The 15242-nt window shown below is 42.7% G+C and overlaps 1 protein-coding gene across 1 annotated transcript in view; it reads right to left on the bottom strand.

The window, feature by feature from the left end:
• Positions 1–2780: 2780 nt before the first annotated feature.
• Positions 2781–15242, bottom strand: part of LOC108896113 (peroxidasin) — a 51617-nt gene continuing 39155 nt past the window's right edge. The window contains 10 exon segments of the mRNA XM_018695120.1: positions 2781–5591; positions 6633–6746; positions 7771–7903; positions 7991–8102; positions 11459–11667; positions 12171–12305; positions 12531–12679; positions 12681–13028; positions 13169–13669; positions 13671–14176. Coding sequence (XP_018550636.1) covers positions 5448–5591; positions 6633–6746; positions 7771–7903; positions 7991–8102; positions 11459–11667; positions 12171–12305; positions 12531–12679; positions 12681–13028; positions 13169–13669; positions 13671–14176 — 2351 coding nt within the window. The 3' untranslated portion in view covers positions 2781–5447.

Genomic DNA, 15242 nt, shown 5'->3' with positions numbered 1-15242 from the left:
ACCATACAGTATTATTAAAATCTGCAGGTCTACACATTCTTGGATATCATGGAGTTCGCTTATGAAAAAAGTTGCCTTCTGCTGCTGGAAAGGAAATCAATGTGAGCAAAGTTTGCAAGAAAAGCAAAACAATAAGCTAAGCAAGGCTTAAAAGCTTCCAGTTAGTAGGTAATTCTTTGTTAGTTTTTCATTAGTGACCCCTTTGATATTACACAGCATCAATCATTTCATCCATTGTGAATATAAAGATATTGATTAGTGCAGCTTGAACTTAACAAATTGTTAATCTTGAAACAAATGAATAGTTGATCTGATCTGTTTTGTCGATTCAATACTTTGCTCCCAAATATCTAAACAACTGCTGGCTAGATTGCAGTGTAACTTAGTACTGATACACTCAGAGGATGAAGCTGAGGATACTTTCAGTGACTGTCTGACCGTTACTTGGTGAGCAAGAATTTCCATCACAAATAAATAATAGAATTAAATTCCCATTAACTCTGCTCTGTTCCCCTCATGCTTCCACTGAGACACCTTTACATTTAAGCTTTACTGCTTCAAGTAAATGACACAAAGAAAAAGGCTGTTGTGTGCTGTACAGGTTGTGAAGCCCCTTGAAGGCAAATTTGTGACTTGTGATAAGTGCTATATATAGACTTTATCATAAAATAAGTTTAAATACCAAATTAATTGTTGAGTTAGTATGTCAATGGATGACATCCTTTGCACTTCCAAGCAGGTCACCTCTCCAAGCTGTTTTACACATACTGTAACTGCCTGTGCAAACACCTGCACTGTAAACTCAGTGGGCTCGTGTGTCAGAGCCAAAAACACCAGCGGGAAGCCATCTCATGACATTTCCCACCCACTGGGGGTGACAAGCCATCACTACAGTCCTTTGAGTCCCAGGATGCAAAACCTATTTTCTCTCAGTGGGACACCACTTCTCTCTCTTTCATCCGCCTCGCTCTGGAAATGAGAATGACGTTCCATTAGCGAGGGGAAAGAATTCCCCACCTTGGCGAGTGAGAGGTGCAACGCAGAGAGCCAATTGCCTAAATGAAATTCCAGTATGTGATGAGTGGGAAGTGAGAGGCTTGCTGAGTAGCTGGGCTTATGCAGCTGCAGGCTAGTGTCCTGTCCAAACCCCAGAAAAAAGCCACAATCCTCTGCCTTTTTCCTGTGGACTGCTTCATGATCTGAAAAGTACTGGATGGAGATTCAGATCTGTAACGATAAATGCATTAGTCTCAGTTGAACAGCAGATTTTGTGGGCTGATAGATGGTCTGTTGACTGGCATTTGTGTGTGTGTTTCCTCTTGTCTGCCTGCATTTTGCTCCAGACACCTACAGCACTTTCTCACTTACATAATCATCACTCATCTCTCCAAAGTAAACAAAGGAGATTTCATTCAAACAACAGCCTGGACCTTTGGCTGTTGTTGGTAAGGGGAAGGGAAACTCTGCAGCAGATATGGGAACAATCCAGAGGAAGTGCGTGTGTGTCTGTGTGTATACATGTACACTTGTGTATTCATGTTTTGATCTCCCAGGAATAGACCTATTACCCTGAGTAAGGTAGGTCTCTTGTTGTCAGGGTGATAATGTCTTTTCCTGCCTGGCTAGAAGATGAAGGCTCTTTTATCTGTGCAGCCACTGGAAACCTCATTTCCTGGTCCAGTTTTCTTTCCAGACCCTCAGTCCACTCACGGCCCCGGCTGCCAGTGCTCACTCTACAGGGAGAAGTATAGAAGACAGAGGGAGGGACGTGGATGGAGGAAAGAAAGGCGGAAGATGTTGCTTGATAGGTGGAAACAGTAATAAACAAGCACATCAGGTTTTGCCAACCAAGCACTGATTGACATTAACACACAATTGATATTATTATTATCAGTATTGAAATGAAGAGGAATTCCGGAGCAAAGATAATTTGCCACAAACCACACATCTAAACGCAGTGTGTGAGTTTGTGTGCCAGACAGCACATGTGAATAACAGTCTGAGGCAGACGTAACATCACAGGGTTAATGTTCTCAGGCTTCTCCGATGGCTAATATTACTCACCTTGCAAACATCACTCCCCAGACATTTCACAGCTGCTTTTTGTTTGTCTACACTCGCTTTAGAGAGAGTGTTGTCTCTCATGTCAAATCCTGGCAGAAGACCATACAAAGCAGAACAAGACTATGAGTCTACAGCTATGATAGTACCTAAGTGAGGCTAGAGTAGGGCACAATGGAGCTTTAAGCAAAACTTCATGACAATCCAAAAGTTGATTCTTCATTCAAAACTGCACATGTCAACCTCAAGGTGGCACTAGAGGGAAAATCAGAGGATCGCGGAAGTCGTATGGATTCATCCTCTGGGAACCATGAAGGTCTGTGTACATGTTTGTGCCAATCCATGTAGATTCTAAGGTATTTAACAGGATAAGTGAACATTTTGACTTGATGATGGTGCTATAAAATATCAGGGGATCATCAGTCAGTAAAATTCATCCTCTGGGGACCACGACTGTCATCAAGCCACATGACACCTTTCCCCTGTGTTAACAACAAGCACACTACAGCGGAGACAGTTAACTTGAGAACAAGACTGCAGTGATGAGATCAGTGCAAAAATTTGTTTTGTCATAAGCAAAACCAAGATCCCCAAAATGTGTGAGTTTTGACAGATCATTAACGAGCTCACATCTTTAAGATTCAGCTCATCTGTCGTTCAGTAGCGAGCTTCTGCCATGCGTTGGCAGCTGAAAAAGAACAGGCACCAACATGTGTAACTGTAATTCAAATGTGGCTTATTTATTTATTATTACTGTTGAGAGGCATACATTACAGTGCAAACCATTCTTTGGCAAACGTACAATACAATACAAATGTCATGACAGGTACTACTATATCCACATTGACCACTGGTTAAGGGACAGTGTAGGTAAAGCATGTTCAGTCTTGCAGAGCAGTGCATTCCATTGACACTCAGGAGTTTAAGGGGAAATGAAAAGAGAGGAAACAATGATGAAATACGAAAACAAAAATGAACTGATACAACAGATATATGAATATCAAGACTGGTAACGAAGAGAGCTCACAGTGCTTTGGCAACCAGACCTTGGGCCAAAATGCATTTAGCCTGTTTTGAGACAGAAGGAAACTCACACACTCATTCATTCACAGAGTTTATGAAATAATATCAAAATACTAAATTCAGTAAAACATACATCAGAGCACATGATGTTGCTGGTATTGCTGGAGAAGCTACAGTCAAAATGCAATGAAGGAGAGAAAAATACACAACTGTAAACACACAGTTTGATGTACAAACCTGTCCAGTATATTTAAACATGTGATATGATACCAATTTACCAGTGCGACTGCCAGCCCCATAATCCATCTGGAATCCTGAATGGAACATTCCGGAGAGTATTATTTCTGTTTAGTGACAGATGCTTGCTCAGGACGTTACCACATAAAGAAAACAATGGAAAGGAACACTGCAGCTGCGGCCGCTTCAACACAATTAGGAGCAAAGCAAAACAGGAAAACAAAAATGTGACTTATGTTACACTAAGTGAGCCAGTGCACAGGGTACAGTGAGCGGCATTTGTCTATGTACAGTACTTGCGGAAGACCAGCTGACATGAGTCAGTGGAATAAATCTGTCTCACAATAGCAACGTGGTGAAGACTTGTTTTGATTGACACTGTATCCCAATCATATGCACCCATCCCCCAACATTACCCTTGCTTCCCCTCTCATATGGCTTCCATTACAGCGGAATGAGGGTCAGAGGGCTAGAGAAGCCTGCGCACCACTTCTGCTCTGCTGATTGACGTCATCCTCCCGGTCTCGAAATCTTCAACATGGCAGAGAAACATGAGCAGGGTAAGCATTCCTAATCTATATCAACACTGAAGATGGTCCTCACAAGTGGAAACATCCAAAAAAAAAAAAAAAAAAAAAAAAAAAAACTGAACACACACGAGTAAAAAACTTACAGAGAGAAAAGGTGGAGACAAAGTGGACGCTTGACAAAGGAATGCATGCAAGCGTGTCCTTGCGTAAACTAGAGATAGAGGGCTGCAGGTCCACAAAGGCAGAGTAGAACAGTCAACAGTCATGGTAGCAGTCCTTCAATTGTGTGTAGTCTGTGGACTAAAGATGAATAAACATGAATAAAAAAAAACAACAACTGAGCAGGTCAGAGGGAGAATACTGCTGTGGTAGAGTTAGCAGTACCAAAGGCTAAATCCTGACCTCATTACAACATTCATATAGTTTAGATAGACATGTGCTATTTATGTAATTTTAGAAGGTACTAAATCATACATTTGGCTTTAGAAGACTGAGCAAAATACTGGGACAAAGTTCACAACATTACAGTGGTAAAATGGATATTCTTTTACTGCTTTCTGAAAGCAAAATGAAACTTGGAAAGGAGCACAACAGTGCAAGAGCTGGATCAAGTGTCCTGCAATGGGGAGCGCCATGCGGCTCCACCTCACTCAAGTTCAGGACAGGCCAGCAGAGACAATAAGTAAGTTAACTAACAAGTTGTCCATGGAGAGAGGAGCAGTAATCAGTAGACATTTCTTTTGCATTACAAACATTTTTGTAGGGCTTCACATTATCTTCATATGTAAGCATTTTTATACAAAAAGGGAAGAAAAAAAAAAACATATTCATAACATGATATAAAGCACCGTGGATTAAAAGATGAAGTAACTCTATTTGTAAAAAGTCTTTTAGTTTGAATAAAACAATCCTGATAATCAATTGTGATTTATCATTAAAAGGCATATACTGAGTGTATATAGGTTGCTTTGCATACAAAAGACAATACTTTGAAGGTTTGTATTTAGTGATTAAATCATTAATAAAAAAAGGGGGGAAATAGCACCAGTTTTCGGCATCTCTAACCTGAGAACATTTTGTGATACAACATAATGGCTGCCGCCTTTCAATCTACTTCCCTTTCCTGCTTGTCGACGGCAACTGGCCCTGCGCTTTGTCACCATCCACCACAGTGGATGTTTGTGAGACTTCAGAAGCCTCAGTGGACTCCAAGCAAGTAGGAGAGATTTGTCCATCTTGTTTACAATCCACCCATTCATCCATCCATCCACCCATTGGTTCAGAAATAAATCCATTTAGTGATCGCTGGCTTGTTGCCAGAGGATTTCAAACTGAGCCTCAGGCTGCTGGTCCTGGAGGGGGCAAGAAGCCAAAAAGAACAAAAATAAAATTTCCAATCCCTCCACTGATCAAAGAAAAAGAATACAAAGTGAAACAAAACAAAAACTGAGGCTATTGGGTCTATCGAGGCTATTGGTGGCTGTGGATTAGCACACCTTCAAGAGTCTCATCCTCTCTCTGGATGTCTGTGTGTGAGTGTGTGACTTTCAGACGCTAGAGCGTGTTTGTCGGGGGTGTGAGGGTGGGTCCTGAGGGTTAGTCGTGGTGGATGTTTGCTTCTTGCCACTTGTCAACATTTGCCTGTTCGAGGCACACTGGGCAGCAGGCGCCTTTTAACTTGACGGGCCGTTTGCACTCAGCTGGTGGACAAGACTCCACGAAGCAGGTCACCTGGGCGTCCTGGGGTGGGGTGAGGAGGGCAAAGAAGGGGCAACAGGTCAGTTAGCTTATTAGATTAGACTGGATGAAATGCTTGTAATCATTGTAGGGTAAATGGCTAGCAGCAGAAAGAAAAAGGCACAAAACAAGACTAAAGGAAGTGGAAGGTTCAAGTCCTGTATATAAAATATAACACTTGTCAAAACGTCAAAGATAAAATTGTGTTAACAGCAGATTTCAATATGTATGTTATGACCTGGAGAATACTTTTGTTTGCACTGTCATGCTTTTGTTTGGAACAGAACAGTAACTGAGAAGCTTTGCTCATGACAGGCCTCTGCTAAGGTGGCTGACGACAAGGCTGAGCAGAACAATGAAGTGCTTTGTTTTAGAGCAACAACATGATGTGTTGCACCAAACTGTTCTTTCCCAGACAGGCTTTCTCATTGTGCTTCTGCCTGCCAAATTTAATTATTACAAAAATCCTCCAATTACAGGGAGGCGTGGAGAGTGGAAAAGGATAGATTTGGGGAAGTCAAGCGGAGGGAGAGAAACGCAGAAGACAAACTGACAGGTGTGTTATCAGATGTGGTGCGCAAAATAAACTGAGTAGGAAAGATGGCAACAAAGGGTAAGTGGGAGGGAAAGGTGAGGAAGATCTGAGGCAGTCAGGTTTGGCATGGGGCTGCTACCACCTGTGCCAGCAGTTGGCATTGAGAAAGTGTGGGAGATAAAGAATGAAAGGCAGAAAAGTGGCTGGTGCACACAAACACTGTGGGGAGACACTGGTGCCAGGAGGAGGGTACTGCCAAGAGGTGCTGGAAGAGGTGAAACACATGCAAGAGAGCCAGACAGAGAGAAACTGGGGCATTTCAACTGGGTAGACTGCTCGCACACAAAATGCTTCTGATGGACAACCTGTCCTCGGTGAGAAACATGAAGACACTCAAACATGACCAGCTTCTCAGGGTGTGAAAAATGAGAGGATTAAGTACTGCGCACATGTGTTTGTGTGGCGTGTAAACCATTCGCACTGCATATTGATTTATATGTTGCACGTACTCTACAGTCGCATATGGTGCAGGAGTCCTTTTTCCATCGCTCTCCATCTGTTCGCTCACGTCCCTCACTATCAGTGCAGTCAGTCTTGCTCAGACGGGCTTCAAGTCTTTTAATCTGGAAAGAAACAAGGACACAAGGACATTTATTCAGATATGTGGTTGTTTTTGGTTACATCAACACCACCACAAGTCTCTATCTCTTACAACAAACAAGTACTGTGAAACATGAATTAGATATACTAACACGTAAACGTCCACAATGTACTATATATATACGGTATGTACAGTATGAACTACCAAGTGAGAGACGATACCGAACCATTCCACATTCTTTAAACCAAACTAAATCCCCACCCAAAACGCACTCTTAATTAACATACTCAACAATCCAGCACCCTCTAAAAACACGGAACTCTTCATTCTTCAACCGCACTGCATCTAAAAAGGCTGCAGATGACCAGAGGACAAGGTCGGGATGCTGGGCCCCATCCTGAGGAATTAACTGCACTGCTGACATGTTAATGGAAAACATGTATGTACGTATGGAGCTTTGACTGTGTTAGCCTACAGCAGAGTTTCCCTAAACAGACATAGCAGGCATGCATGCAACATGTGCGAGAGACAACTTGTTTAAACACATGGAACTGTTTTAAATTTACTAGGAAAGGGAGAGGGATGCTCAACTGTAAATGTCTTAGCGGTTAAGAGTTTTAGACAAGGAATCGCCCATCCTCCTTAACTTAAGGAGTGTATTTACACCTTTTCAAAAATTAAAAAGGTTATTTTACCTTCACTTCCTGGATAAAGACTAAACCTCCTAAAACTACGATACAGTATACTGACAATGTCTGCCTAAACCTTCCAAGTTCTGCTGGTGTTGTACTCCTCTCAAATGTCTCTTTTTCGTGACTCTGAACTCTAGCTGTTCTCTGGTCATTTATTGGAAAGTGTAACAGCAGTTGAATGTGTTGTGCAGGCAGCAGCTTGGCAGTACAGTACGATGCTTAAATTACCAGCAGATACCGTCTCTCTGCATTCTGCCACCTAATGCACAGACACAAACATGCTTTAAGACATGTAGATTACCAGCCCAGAGATGAAACCCCTGTCTGTGTTTGGGTGTAGATGCAGGCACGCACCTGCTTTCGTAAACTTGTGATCGTCTTCTGCATGTCGGAGACAAAGTCCTGGAAGTCGTTGATAGAGGGTTCAGTGCTTTTTTTGGAGGTCAGAGTAACATTTACTAGTCTTTCTGTGGTTTCCTCCACTGGGCTGCAATGACAAATGTACAGATATAAAATTAGGTGACATCTCTAGAACTATAATCTCTCTGTAGACTGTACAGACGTGCTGTGTTACCTGTTCTCCTGGATGCTGTTGGCAGGATTATCCTCTCTGTAGCTGTGCTCAGCTGATCTGCGTCCCCTGAAGTGGTATGACAGGGCATTGAATTGACCCTTGGTTCTGCAGTCTGGTGAATTAAACACAGCCCAACACAATGCAGTTCACTAACAGAGGAAAAAACAATCCCAGAGACTGGTAGGAAAAGGAGCCTTTATTGATTTACCATTTACCATTTAGATATTCAGAATTAAGTTATATTTTCTTTTCAGAGTGATAAAGTAGCAGCAGTAAAAAGATTGATGAGCACACAGAATAAAGGAAGTACCTGTGAAGGAAAATAAGGTCAATCTTATGCACAAACATTAATGCAGCCAGCCACAGATGCACATGCATGAAACAGGAAACCATGACTGCTGATGCCCCTTTCTTTCTGCTTCAAAGTGCTGATCCAAGACTCTGAGGCTTATTGTATTACCATGCCTCACTCTCACGCTGCCATCACTGTACTCAGATCAAAGAGAATAACAGACACACACACACAGACACACAAACACAGAACCCTGCTCATGCCCCAGTACACATCTGGGGCATGCTGAGCATCAGCAGAGAGCATCAAGAGACGGTTCATAATAAACCTGAGGAAAGGACAGATGAATGGTTCAGGCCCTGCAGTTAGGAGGGCTGCGTCTTTATCTGTAAAAGTTTAAAGCCAGCTGCCAGGCCTCAGAGTGCCTTTGATTTACCAGACAACAGTCTGTAGGAAGACAGAGACTATCTAAAAACAACAAGACTTCCTATCTCATGCTGACAAACACGCATGAGTGCACAGATGCACCGTCATACCCTGCTGTGCTGCATGCTTACACACACACACACACACACACACACGTACATATGCAGTAAGTTCTCAGCAGTGTCCTCTCCAAAACACAACTGTGAATCTAGCTACAGCTTCACTGACAGACAGAAACAAGTGCATTGACTCTTCCTCCCTCCTCCATCCTGCCTCTTTCTGGCAGGATACTCTCTGTTTATTAGCTTTGCTCCTTGTACATTTTGGCAAGGAAGGTTGAACAACAGCCTCAGAATCTGGGGTGAAAGGAGAATAATTAACAGCACCATGTGTTGCTTATTAAAATGTTTTCTTATCCCTGTACATTTCTTCTCCAAGGACAATGAATTTTCATTTTTCTCAAACATCTACGTCAAACAAGAATTCATTCATCCCAAATGCAGCTCAACACTCGTCTCAATGCTATACTGAACTGACACTTCAAACATTATATATTTTTCCAGTAACAGCAGCATTATGTAACTGAGACAGTGAGAAATGAATGTGGCTTTGTTCATGAGAAAATACTCTCACATAGTTAAATCAATACCTGAAATTCATTTGGTGTTAACTTACATGTCACATCAAGTGTTAATTATGTGGAACTGTACTGATGCTGGTAACACTGATGGCACATACAGTACTGTGCAAAGGTTTTAGGCACTTAAAGGTTAAGTGAGGATGCTGTGAAAATTAATCCCATGATTAATTTTTATTCATCAATTAACCTTATGCAAAGTGCAGCAAACAGAAAAAACCTAAATCAGACCAGTATTTCCTGCGATCCCCCCTGACCATCTACTGCAGGACTCCTTGTTCTTCTTGTCTCTGAGGACAGTTCTTTATGATGCTGACTGTGTGACTGGACTCATATAATCTGGGACTGATCAGACACCTTGCTGATGATACTGAAGAAGGACAAGAGTAAAATATCTTAAAGTGCCTAAAGCTTTTGCACAGTGGTGTACATCTATGTGATGTGTATGCTCTTTTTTACTTAACAGTTCTTGCGTGACTTCACTGATGTTTAAATAGGAAAAGGTAGGAATGCTGAGTCAGTCATCATGTCATTATGTCACTGAAAAAACACAGAGGTACCAAGAGAACAGCGGAGCTGTAGTAAAATGTTTCATAGTTCAGGCTCATTCAAAACAGTTCACCATTATGTTCTATTAAAACAATCATTGCATGGCTCACAGTTTTAAAGGTGTAATCTGATACCTTAGATCATGCCTTGTAATCTAAACCATTTTCTCTTTTCACAGCTGATCATATCTCCAAATAAATGATACAAGGCAAACAATCACTATAAACCCTCATGCTGGTTTATTATACCAGCATGGGGTGCTTCTTCATTCATCTCCTTTTCGCTTTGTCAGCTGCACCAACGGGTGGAATGTTTTAACATCCAGGATTTAACTCCAAATACCACCCCTTACCCCTGCAATTAGCGGGAGCAGTGTGTGAGAAGCATAACACTGGTTATATCATGAGAGTTCAGGAAGAGGAGGTCTGCTGTTTCACTGAAGAGGTGATCCAACAGAGTTACAATGGTCTGACATTTTCATGGCATTTGACATCAAACTTTATTTCACACCGATTTCACAAGACAAAATCAACATCTCACACATGGAAGTTTTACCCTGCTTGAAGCCAGGGAAATGATCCCTGACGTGTCTCTACAGTCAAACCTCCTTTTCATTATGAGGTGCTCAAGCTTGATAAAAATGTTTATTCTTCCTTTCATCTCTTCTTCCAAGATTCACACACGCTCAAGCAACATTTACACTGAGTGACATCCATTTGACGTGAGCTGTACAGACAGGAGTGCTGTCAAGTCAACTGCGGTCAAAGAATAACTTTGTTCCTTTCAAAGGGGGTGTTCTAAACTGCAGTATATAACCAGTGATTATTGTGAAGCCAAGCTGCCTTGAGGAAGATGTTATCAAAGAGAAACACAGGGTGAGGATATTGTATGGCTCTAATTTGACAAAACAGCCCAGATACTGGACCAGTGTAAGCCACTGACTGAGACGTCTAGGCAGCTTCCTCTGCTGTTAAACTATCTGTTCTTTCATCATGAGAAAAAGGCATATGCTTTAAAAGATCAGCCAAGATGATGAAAGATGGGACTGTGAGAGGTAATGGTTCTGTACCTAACTGTGTGTTCAAAATACATCACACTAACACTGGGTATGGAAGACTGCAGATCTTTTTATAGCACTTGTGATTGACATTTGTGGCTAACTGTATAAACTGATACTACTATGAAAAATCTAAAATCTAAAATCAGAAATTTAAACTGGCTTTATTAAGTCTTGCATCAGATTTTGTTGATACTGTGTCAAATAGAAGTTGATAAATCATAAGAATGGTTATGATCATTCTTGCTTCATATTGAGAGATGAGATGATCATGCTATCTTGTGTATGTACATGGGTTTGAGCAAAATTTCAGATTTTTAAGAAATTTGCAAAAAATTCTAAAAACATATTTTCACTTTGTCATTATGGGTTATTGAGTATAGACTGATGGGTGAAAACGCCATTTGAGTGTGCAAAAAGTGAAGGGGTCTGAATATTTTCTGAATTGATTATAAGAACCACAGAAGGCAAAATGATGATTGTAACATGATAATTAAACCTTCCTACCTTCACAGCAGTCCTGCCACATGCGCAGGTCAATCTGAGGGATGTCGTCACAGCTGCCGTAGCCATGGGGCAGCTCTGCCACCTTGAAGACGTCCTGCTGGATGCGTGTGATGTTGTCCCCGTTGTCGCACAGCACCCGCGTCAGAGAGGCCTGCTTCAGCTGCGTCAGCTGGGCAGGAGTGAACACACCTGGGTTTTCATACCAGAATCTGAAGACAGCGGTAAGGGAAGTGACAGAGACAGAAATGAAATACAACGCCTTTTCACCTCTGTCACTTTGATATGATGGAGACACACTTGGTAAGGTATTGTACAGATTTAGTTTTTCATAATTCCTCAAAGAAATACTGTCAGAGGTTTAATAAATTCAGGGCATTCCATTTGCACTTGTTTGCATTAGCTAAACATTTTAAGCTTAATAAAATGTACAGTAACAGATATATGAATTCATACACTTGATGTGTGAATGATCTTGACAAAACAATAACATTAAAAAGCTTTGTTATTATCATACATTGGCTTCAGTTTTTATCACAGGCAAAATGGCTGACCTCAGTCGTTCATAGCCTTCAGAAAAAAACAAAAAAGGGGAAAATCAACCAAGAAGTACACTTCACTGACTGACTGGGAGTGGGAAGTGGAGGCATGCTTTCATTTCATCGTGTGTGTTTTTTTGAATGGCGAGGTGAGATGTGTTGTGATCTTACTGTACCTGTCACCGTCCCGCAGGCGTTTGAACTGAGCTGCCAGCAGACACATGAGTGTGGGTCCCAGTCTACTGCCAGGGACCAGGTCTTCAGCCATTAGGGCAGGGAACAGGTCAATGTTCAGAGGAGTGCCATACAGCCTGCCATACAAGAAGAACAGTCAGGGACACTGAACTATGGAGATATATTGCAGTTGAAAATTATTATGTAACACAAACTCCTCTGAAGTAACACAAGTCAGCCAAACTGAGGATGTTTGTTTGAGAGTGATGGCAGGAACCTTATCTAACCTTATCTTTCAACTATACATAGGTATGACTATAGCCCACAGCCAACACCTGGTTCCATTTGTTGTGTATAATTACCTCTGTAGTTTCTCTCTAACACTGGGATTCTTAATCTCATTCCTCAATTCGTCAAACGTCTGAGCTGAGGTCAGGTTACAGAAGGTCCTGTAATCGTTGTATGGTGGTATGCCATGATCCCTTCCTCTCTGTATATTCATGGCAGCCAAGGTCCAGAGCCACAGCATGGGCCATTGAGAACAGCCTCTCTGTCAGCTCTGTATTTAGCAGCTGTGTGGAGACACGCATTTTACCAGCGACGCCAAAGAGCCCGCGAAGGAGTGGGTCAATGCCGCCCTCATTCACAATACGGAACGGGGAGAAGAAGGCCCGGTGCAGAGAGATGTGTCCCTGGGGGATTGGCTGGAAGTCCTCATCTAACCTGTAGAGTATTGGGTTGATAAGGGTGTGCCCGAAGCGGAAAGCAGCAGTGGCGAAAGCACTGAGGATGCCAGCGTTAACATTGGGGTCATAACCAGTGTATGGCCCCATCATCTTGATGCCCGCCTCACCCAGGATCTACGACATGGGAAAATGAATGAATGCCACTGAATGTTTTAACTTATTATCATCTTGAGAAATAATTGAGAAACAGATGTCAAAAAAAGAGAAATATCAGTCAAACAAAGGAACATTAGAGTTAAGTCGACAGCTGTTACCTTTGGTAACCAGTGACTGTAGGTGATGTGCTGCATCTGGGCCCCCACTATCTTCCTGGCTTCGTGGTAGATGGTGTCCCCATCCCAGTGGGGATTCAGTCTCAATAGCTCTGTGGCTATGCGGTTGTGCTCCCTGAACCACACCGTGTGCATGGCAGTCAAACCAAGCTGCTCATTGGCACGGTGGTCTCCCGCTAAGAAACATGGAATCGGACTCTCATTCTCATCCCTCATACACTCAGTTGGTGGTCCAGTGGCAAACGGCAGAAGTGGCTTCCCTGTTCGCTGTATGATACCTTGGCGGAGCAGACCCCTTTGGCTGGCCAAATCTCGGATTTCCTCAGATTCATGTCGTGAGCTGCCATAGACGTTTGAAGCATCGATGTAAGAAGTTAGCTGGTTGATTTGCTCTCTCGGATATACGCTGTTCATGAGTAGAGATGTCATCCCGCTGCCGCACACAGGGCTGGACCGGACGAAGAACATGCACCGGGCTCCGACTTCGCAGCTGCCGCGGGTCATTGGGGGGGAACTGGATCGGGAAGCACGGCGGGTCGTTGGTACAGACCTGAGCACACAGCTGGCCATCAGAGAACCGCGACTGGCTGAGGGCAGCCACTGTCGAATCCAAGTCGTGGTCTAGAAACTGACCCCACTGCATCAGCATGTGAGTGTAACGGTCATCGGGAGTGATGGTCTCTGTTCCAATCATTGTGGTGGACACCAGCCTCGGCAGTGGCAACCTGTATCCGTTATGCAGTCGCTCTGTGGCACCTCTCGGCAGGTTAAAGCCATTATCGTATACAGACTTCAGGAGTCGTTCAAAGGCAGTGAGTGAAGCACCCCACATAGGGTGCTGCAGGTTGTTGCATGTACCGTCGTGGCTGCGGTACTTCTGGTGGAAGCAGATATCAGAGCAGTTGTTGAAGCGGCGGTGGGCTGTGCAGCCAGACAGGTTGGCAATCACATCCAGAAAGTGAGGGGAAACCAGGTCATTGTAGCGAAAAGCTGTGGAAAGGCAACACAAGTTCAACACATTAGAGGATAAATATTAAAGGCAACAGATTAATGAAAATAAATTCATATTAGATTTGTAAATATTTCAGGTAAAAAGCTATTATTTCTACCCTTGATCAATCAAATCAAAGCATACAGTGACGTAGTATTTGTTACTATGATTCACGTACATGTCGACACATTCACTCCTGCACTCAGACTGGAGAGAAACTCCTGTCCTGAGGGCACAGGTGGCAGTATTTCACTAACCTGCCCTGACTCGCTTTGATATGTGAAAGCACCAATGTGCAGCACAGCAGTACATCCGTGCGTCCGTGCGTGCGTGTGTGTGTGTGTGTGTGTCTCTGATGTGTTAGCGATGTGGTGTTATGGCTTGGGGACAAATGAGTGTGTGCTGCCAATGTCAATGAAGGATAGGTGAGACTTCCACTCTAAATGGTCAACCCCCCCCACCAAGCTCACATACATAGCCTGTATTTTACACTCTGTTGGTGTGTTGTGTGTTTTTTTTCAGTATATATGTGTGAGTGTTGAGGAGAATGGGGAAAGTGTGGCGTTGTCGTAGAGCTTGTTTCTGCTGACGGGCAGAAATCTCTCTGTTAACTTGGTTTGGGGCCAGTGCAACAATGAACATTTGGTTGTTGGTATAAGTAATGAAAACACTGTCTCTCTTTGTTCCTATTTCACAGAGCTATATTTTTGTCCCTTTCTCTCTTCCCCAACACATTTTCCCCCTAATTTTCTACATTTTGACAACAATTTCTTACCTTTATTTTTTCCTTTATAAATCTATATGTGTGTATAATTCTTTGATTCAGCCAGGATTTTCCAAAGGACCACATACGAGACATCATGTGTAATTAGAGACTCTATACACAACCAGCCCATTTGACCTCTGTGCTGTAAAATCCAACCCTCCGCTGCAAAGAGTGTTTTCATGCACCATAGTGGAAATACATAGAGCTCCAGTTTTCTTCCTTGGACCACTGGACATTTTTCCAAGCATATGTGGAGGCAAACAAAGACAGATGCTTATGCATATAAACATCCAAATTAA

This window comes from Lates calcarifer, linkage group LG19, assembly GCF_001640805.2.
Source record: "Lates calcarifer isolate ASB-BC8 linkage group LG19, TLL_Latcal_v3, whole genome shotgun sequence".
Taxonomy (NCBI): Eukaryota; Metazoa; Chordata; class Actinopteri; family Centropomidae; genus Lates; species Lates calcarifer.
This window is presented reverse-complemented; position numbering and strand designations above follow the sequence as displayed.